The 8693-nt window shown below is 34.8% G+C and overlaps 1 protein-coding gene across 2 annotated transcripts; it reads right to left on the reverse strand.

The window, feature by feature from the left end:
- Positions 1-6255: 6255 nt before the first annotated feature.
- On the reverse strand, positions 6256-7376 carry LOC110289594 (olfactory receptor 4F15-like). Of its 2 annotated transcripts, XM_085829553.1 has the most exons (2): positions 7363-7376; positions 6256-7198 (listed from the first exon to the last, which is right to left on the reverse strand). In XM_085829553.1, exons 1-2 carry the CDS (start codon positions 7374-7376, stop codon positions 6256-6258), a joined length of 957 nt encoding a protein of 318 aa, XP_085685679.1. The 2 variants fall into 2 exon arrangements, with proteins under 2 accessions (XP_085685679.1, XP_021011535.1); XM_021155876.2 differs by lacking the exon at positions 7363-7376 and having other exon boundaries at positions 6256-7194.
- Between the last annotated feature and the right edge of the window lie 1317 nt (positions 7377-8693).

An 8693-nucleotide genomic window follows, 5' to 3' on the forward strand; every position in this document is an offset into this window, starting at 1 on the left:
CTGTCTCTTGTGAGACTATGCCTGGGCCTAGCAAACACAGAAGTGGATGCTCACAGTCAGCTATTGGATGGATCACAGGACTCCCAATGGAGAAGCTAGAGAAAGTACCCAAGGAGTTAAAGGGATCTGCAACCCTATAGGGGGAACAACATGATGAACTAACCAGTACCCCGGAGCTCTTGTCTCTAGCTGCATATGTATCGAAAGATGGCCTAGTCGGCCATCACTGGAAAGAGAGGCCCATTGGACTTGCAAACTTTATATGCCCCAATACAGGGGAATGCCAGGGCCAAAAGAATGGGAATGGGTGGGTAGGGAAGGAGGGGGGTATGGGGGACTTTTGGGATAGCATTGGAAATGTAATTGAGTAAAATACGTAATAAAAATATTAAAAATTTAAAAAAATGATAATGCTTATCTGATTAGCATCTAATTTCAGACTGAATTTTAGTTTTTATGTGACTTAGTCTAGCAATATACTTCTTCATGGTTTCTGCTCATTATATAAGTGTCACCTTGCCTTTTAATTATATTTATTTTTTCTTTCAATTTAGTCCAGACTAGCTTCATATACATATTTACTCCAAGATTGCTATAATTTCATACTCCTCTTTCTTCTAATTTCTGAATTATTTCAAATTTTATCTTATGTTTTATCTTATGTTTTTCTTGTTTACATGAATGTTTATATAGCTGTAAAACACTTTTCTTTCTTTTTTATTTATTAGGTATTTTCTTCATTTACATTTCCAATGCTATCCCAAAGTCCCCCATACCTTCCCCCCTACTCCCCTACCCACCCACTCCCACTTCTTGGCCCTGGCATTCCCCTGTACCGATGCATATAAAGTTTGCAAGACCAATGTGCCTCTCTTTCCACTGATGACCAACTAGGCCATCTTCTGATTCATATGCAGCTAGAGGCACGAGCTCTGTGGGGTACTGGTTAGTTCATATTGTTGTTGCGCCTATAGGGTTTCAGACCCCTTTAGCTCCTTGGGTACTTTCTCTAGCTCCTCCATTGGGGGCCCTGTGTTCCATCCAAGAGCTGACTGTGAGCATCCACTTCTGTGTTTGCTAGGCCCCGGCATAGTCTCACAAGAGACAGCTATATCTGGGTCCTTTCCACAAAATCTTGCTAATGTATGCACTTTTCAAAAGTAGAAAACAGAGCTTGCCAGTGGGTATATAGAAAAAAGTTTACTATTACTAATTACAAGAAATGGACTATTACCTACAATGAAACATCATCACACAGTTGAAAAGGTAGTTATTAAAACCGCAAGAGATAGAAATCAATGAGAAGAAAGCAGGTAGAAAATGCCACCTGCCTCAAAAAATAGAACTAGACAAATTAGGATTAGAATTCTGATATATCCTTAAAGAAAAAGTAACTCCATTTTCATTTGAATTATTTCATGTCTCAGAATAGTGCTAGTGAATTGTTTATAAACCCAGGACCACCATTCCCCCACCTAGTCCAGATAAAGACACAACCATCATGACAAATGAAAATCACAGACAGTGTCTCGAATAAACACAAATGAACAATTATTAAATAGTTAAAAATAAAATTCAAGAGCATATAAAAGAGATTATTCATCATGATGAAGTTGAATTATTTCAGAGATCAGAGGATGGCTCACTTTACATAAGTCAAGACCTATAATCAATCACATAGACTCGGAGATAAAATTAACTGCTGAAAATACTTGAGAAAATATAATACCACTGTATGAAGACCAAAACATATCTGAAAATATTAGTAAGAGAGGAAGCATACCTCAATTTATTAAAGACTACATATTCAAACTTGTAGCCAACATTATAGTAAATGAGGAAAATATAAAGATCAGGACCAAGAGAAAGCTATCTACTAACTTCACTACTGTTGAGAATTGTTCTTGAAGCCTTACCTAGACAATATGAGAAGTGAACAAAATTGTGTATGTGTGTATATATGAAAGTAACGACATTGTTCACAGAAATAGAATATATATGCATATATGTATATATTTACGCATTTATGAATGACCTGACATTATTCACAGAAACAGAATAGTAGTTTTAAATTTGTATAGATTCACGTAAGATGCCCAAAGCAATGTGAAGATAAATGATGTTGGACAAGGGTTTATCCACCAGATCTCATATTACAGAGTTACAGTAATAAAAACAGCAGGGAAGTGGTAGAAAAAAAAGATACATCTTTATATGGAGCAAATTAAAGATACAAATGTACATATAATAACATATTTGTAATACATAATGTACATATAATTACATCAATGTACATAGTATTTTATAAAAATGCCAAAACCACAAATCTGAAACTATGTAACATCTTTAATTAGTGATCCAGGGAATATATATATATATATATATATATATATATCTCACTCTCCACAACAATAAACTCCAAGGGGATCAAAGATGTCAATGTTGGCATGTTTTACTATTAGGAATTAAAACTGTTTTAGATTCTCTTTCATTACATTTGAATGACTAACATCCGTAAAGACATACAACAAATTCTATGGAAGATTTGGAGAATGGTAATCTTTATTGTAGTTGATGGTGTAAACAGTTCCATAAACCATGTAAAGCATTGTGGAGATTTCTCAAAACATACAGAAATAGGACTTGCATCTCTACAATTTCTGATCATGCTCCTAAAAGATTCTTTAGAGATCATTGCTCAACCATGTTTATTTTTATTTTAATTAAATAACCAAGAAATGGAGTCAGCCTAGATATACATCTACTGGTGAATAAAAATGTAAAATTTAGCATGTATACAGTATGGGAATTTACTATCATAAAAAAAGCTATGAAATTTATGGGAATATTAGTGGAATTGGAAATATTATACTAAATGAGGAAATTAGGTCTTGAAAAGGAAATTATCACATTTCCTTTCACATGTACACCATAGTTTCTAAGATTTAGATTTATGTGGGTATGATTGTGCAAAGAGACAAGAAGACTAGCAACAGGCCTTTTAAAAAGATACTCTAATGGTCGGGGGGGCATGACATGCATCTGATATGGAAGTGTTAAAGGAAAAACTGTGAGTAAAATGATTTAAATAGCAAGGGAGGGCAGAGTTTATAGGAATAAGTGGAGATGGAGACAGGGCCAACCAAACTACTTTGAAAAGCTTATACTTTAATCAAAAGTAAAGTGGAAAAAAATAAGATCCTGATAGATTATAACCTTGTTTAAAGTTGTTTAGTGAAATATATATATATATATATATATATATATATATATATATAATATTAACTTTACTTTTTCAAATGTTGTCCCCATTCCTGGTTTCCCCATCTGAAAACCCCATATTCCCTCACCCCTCCCCATCCTCACCAATCCACCCACATCTACTTCCTGGCTCTGATATTCCCCTACACCAGGGCATAGAGCCTTCACAGGACCAAGAGCCTCTCCTCCCATTGATGACTGACTAGGCCATCCTCTGCTACATATGCAGATGGAGCCATGAGTCCCACTATGTGTACCCTTTGGTGGGTGATTTAGCCCCTGGGAGCTCTGGGGGGTACTGGTTAGTTCATATTGTTGTTCCTTCTATAGTGCTGCAAACCCCTTCAGCTCCTTGGATCCGGTGTCCAGATCCTTCATTGGACACCCTGTGCTCAGTCCAATGGATGGCTGCAAGGATTTACCTCTGTATTTGTCAGTCACTGGTGGAATATACAATTCACAAACCACATGAAACTCAAGATGAAGGAAATCCAAAGTGTGGATACTTCTATCCTTCTTAGAAGGCGGAACAAAATACACATTGAAGGGGTTACAGAGACAAAGTGTTGAGCAGAGACTTAAGAAATGACCATCCAGAGACTGCCCTACCTGAGGATCTATCCCATATACAATCACCAAATACCAGACACTTTTGTGGAAACCAACAAGTGCTTATTGACAGAAGCCTGTTATATAAATCTTAAGGTATTGATTGAAATTTCCAGTACTAGGTGGAAGCTATTTCTTATGATTAATTGAACGGGAAGTCTTCCTAAGCTCCCATAACAATACAGGCAATTGCCATTATAGTTGGCTTGCCACTGTACCTAGACAGCAAAAATTGCTGAAGACAGCACATACCTTTGAGTACATACAGAAATTAATCTTGGACTGGTTGAAAACTTTCTTACAGTAGTGATAAGTCTGTCATGGGAGAAGCCAGTCACTTTCTGACTGCTTATATGCTTGATAGGTAAGACAGAATTCATGTTTATTTCTTTAACCCTGATCAAAATACCATGTTTAGGGAAGGTTTTAAGTCTTACTGGTGAAGCAACTGATCCTATAAATGGATATGATATGCCTTTCAAATAATTATGCTTTTGTTATATAAAACAATATATACTTTATGCTTATATCAGGGAAGATATTCTTTGCAATGAACAATGGTGAAGTACAGATGCATAGCTGGTAAAATACTGACAAGAAATGAATGTGATTGACCAATGATAATTGGGATTAAAGATTATATCACGTACTCTGGGAACCATGGATCATATAGAACAAGGGGCAAGAATGTAAGAAATGATAAAAGGTAGAGACAATGTTGACTTCTGAGCGTGACAGGACTGTTGCATTGGAAATCACAACAGCTATGACTATTTTCATAAGTTCTCCACTGGATTGGGCCTATCAGTAGTCTACCATGGAAGGAGGCTCTATTAAAATGGTTACTGTTTCCTGAGGATTTATAGTATGGCAAGAGCAGATAAGGAAAGGAGAGACATTTTCTTCAGAGGTATAGCCATTCGCTAAATGCTCTTACTCCTGTAAACAACCTAATAAAATGCATTGGGTCACAGAGAAGTCGTGGATGCAGAAATGATGCTTTTTGGGAAAATGCATGAGATTAGATGGTAAAGTAGTTTAACAAGAGATCATAGTAGGTGCTAAATACAGTTTAATACCTTATGTACATGTTTTAAAATGAAAACTCATTAATATATGTATGTACTATACACCAATATAACATTAAATAATATAAGCAAGTTGATAGAGAGAAGTGAATTATTCTATAATATTAGCAGGAATGTTAATTATTAAAACCTTAATAGAAAGCATTATGGTGGTTTCTCAGAAAACTAATAAATGAAACTATCATATAATTTGACAATCACTTTTCTGGTTATATCTGATAATTACATACACAAGTCATTTAGATTCACATGTTTTATGGCACTTTAATCACAGTGTACATGATGTGAAAACATTGTAAATGTTTATTGATTGGTGAATAAAGACATTGTTCATTAGAGCTAGAGAGATAACTCAGTGGTTAAGAGCAGTTGTTCTTATAGGAAATATAGATTACATTTCTAGTACCTATTGTGGGGCTTTTGTGTATTTTGCTTGAGGTTTACTAATAAAGACATGGAGACATCTATATAGTTTAAGGTTGTTGACCTTTTGTTACAGTCTAACTTAACCTGATTTCCCTGAGACTGCACGCCCACCTTATGTCTGTATCTCTTTACTTCCCTGATTTATTCACACCCATGCTCTGTCTTCTCTTGCCTGGTTGATTTGATCCTTCCCTAGCACAGCTGCAAGTTCTTGATTTCCCCAAAATCCACATTTAAGTCTGAATCAACAAGTACCAGGGCAAGCTGAGATACATTTCTTTGAGTTTCCCTTTTGCCTGTATGAGTGTTAGTAACCTCCACCATGGCATTTAGTTTTGTAATATGATAATCTGAGAGAGTAATCTTTTAGGCAGTTGAGGAAAGTCAAAAATTTACTTTTAGAAAACTGGTAATGGGCTATTGAAATAAAATACCAAATATTCCGCCTGCATTAAGCTCTATGCCGGCACAGAAATGAACAATTGAAAATACAGGAACACACCTTCATACAATGTCGGGCAGGCCATCTCAACAGGTAACACATAGTAGCTTATAACCATCCAAAGCTCCAGTTTCAGAGGAAGTCATACCCACTCTGGCATCCACAGTCACTGCATGCAAGCAATGAATGGGGTAAACAAAACACGGGCAAAATGGATAATACATAAAATACAAATAAGCTTATCTTTAAAAATAGTTGATTTCTATAAAATGATATTCTTTTTACCTATATTACAAGATTTATAGATAAATCTTGTGGGGATTATATAACTTAAAAAAATCAGACATGAAAAGAAAAACACAGTTATGTAAGAATGTTTACTATTTGAGTACATGGAACACATGCTAAGTAACATATTTGCAGGCTTATTCATGACATTTTCCTAAAATTCAAGAACTGATAACTCAGTTTCCTCATTGCCGCCTTCATGTCTTTGTTCCTCAGCGTGTAAATGGCAGGGTTCAGGATGGGTGTAATCATAAAGTTCAGAATGGCCAGGAACTTATCCACTGGCTCAGTTGGAAAAGGCCACATGTACACAAAGATGCATGGTCCAAAGAACAAAACTACCACGGAGATGTGAGCAGAAAGTGTCGAGAGGGCCTTGGACAAATCTCCTGATGAATGTTTTCTTACATTAAACAGGATAACAAGGTAGGAGATTATCAGTAAGAAGAAGGTGCCAATAGAAATGATGCCACTGTTGGCAGCAACCATGAACTCCATTCTGTAGTTGTCTATGCAGGCCAGTTTGATAAACCTAGGAAGATCACAATAAAAACTATCTATCTTATTAGGTCCACAAAATCTCAAATGGACAACAAAACCTAGTTGGGCCACTGAATGTAAAAAGCCAATAATCCAAGCCCCAGATAGAAGCAACAGGCACATCCGTGGGCTCATGATGGTTAAATAGTGGAGGGGTTTGCATATGGCCACATATCTGTCCCAGGCCATGGCTACCAGCAATACCATCTCAGATGCCCCAAGAACATGAAGAACAAATATCTGGAAGACACAACCCTGGAATGAGATGGTATTATGCCCAGAGGACAGGTCAGAAATCATCTTGGGTACAGTTAAGGTAGAAAAACATAAGTCAATAAATGAGAGGTTTCCCAAAAGAAAGTACATAGGGGAATGTAAATGTGGGTCAAAGGCTAGAGTAAATACAACAAGACTATTGCCCAGCACGATGGTCACATAAAATACCACAGAGAAGGCAAGAAAAAAATGCTGTATGTGTTTAGATGTTGAAAGTCCCAGAAACACAAATTCAGACACCTCGGTGTAATTTATTTCATTCATTAACCTTGGTTATATTTCCTGTAATAAACAGCAAAAAATTATAAAGGAATATACCAAAATGTTCAAAAGAAGTAGGTGCCTACAATAATGAAAAATCTTCACCCTTAATTAGCAAAGCCCTTGGAAAACATATGGATTTGCCCACTCATTTAACAAGTGTTCAATAACTGGGCAGATAACATGAGAATTGTATGTACAAGTTAATTTGTGCCATATACAATGCCATATGCAATAAACACAGACTCTTCATTCACTTTTCTGTCTAGATATGAAGCTCACTTGTCTATGAAGTTCGAATTACTTTTCATTAGTAATTATGTATTGAGGCTTTTAAGGCATTGAAGTATAGTTAACACTAAACATCCAATAACATTATGTGGTTCATTATATGTTAGTTGTGTGGATAGGAATCAGGTTCTGGGTGGTATATAAACTTACATCAATAGCACATAGCACTTTGGGAGATGTTTACACTAAAATCTAAAGAATGAATAATGTTAAGTAAGAACTATTTATAAGGAGAAATCTATACAGAAATACCCAGGAGAATAAAGTAACTAAAACTCAGCAACATGTAGGTAGGTGGTCAGTGAATTTCTGATTCAAATTAAATTATATATATATATATATATACATATATATATATATATATGCATATAATATATATATATGCTAAGAATTAAGTCTTTACTTATATGCTAATAATATATATATGTATATATATGTATATATATATGCTAAGAATTAAGTCTTTACTTATTGGTTAGGAATTAATTAAAGGAAATATTCATGTTTTAATAAATTATTGATAACTATAATATAAAGAAAACTATGGAAGGATGTAATAGAAGAAAATAACATAGATCATTTGTAAGTTTATCTTAGCACTATGTAAAATAGTTCTAAAAAAATTCTAACTCAATTCTTCCTAGAAAATATACTCCATTCATCTGTGATTCAGCTCTGTCCAGAAAACTTCCCCAAAACCCACATTACACCTGCAGTTCACTATTTGCTTCTTCTGGATTTAACTCTCTTTAAAGTAAGCAGGGACTAGTGGTGGGAAGTGTGGATATTATTTGTAGCAACTAACTTATGCTATTTCTCAGTAATTATCAATGAAGAAATTTGACTCCAGGTTTAAATTTCACTGGGCTTAACTACAGTTTCAATGATATGACCTTCTGCTGGCATCTACAGTTGTCATCTCAGTATGTATTTTTCTTAAAGTTTACTTTTATTTTGAGTATTTCTACACACAATTCACTTTTTTTTCAAAAAAGATAAAGTAGTTTTAAAACTGAATATGAAGTATATTACTATTCAATTTTTGGTATCACCAAACATGCTTGTTTCACTACTACAAGAATAATTGAAAGGTTGTTAATGAAAATTCACATAAATTTTGTCTTTGCATAGATCTCTGGTGAATATTTTATATTATCCATTTATGTCTTCAGTAAAGATTAGAAATGATGGGACATGTGATATTTTAAACT

This window comes from Mus caroli, unplaced genomic scaffold (genome assembly GCF_978045245.1).
Source record: "Mus caroli unplaced genomic scaffold, Mus_caroli_1 scaffold_2, whole genome shotgun sequence".
Taxonomy (NCBI): domain Eukaryota; kingdom Metazoa; phylum Chordata; class Mammalia; order Rodentia; family Muridae; genus Mus; species Mus caroli.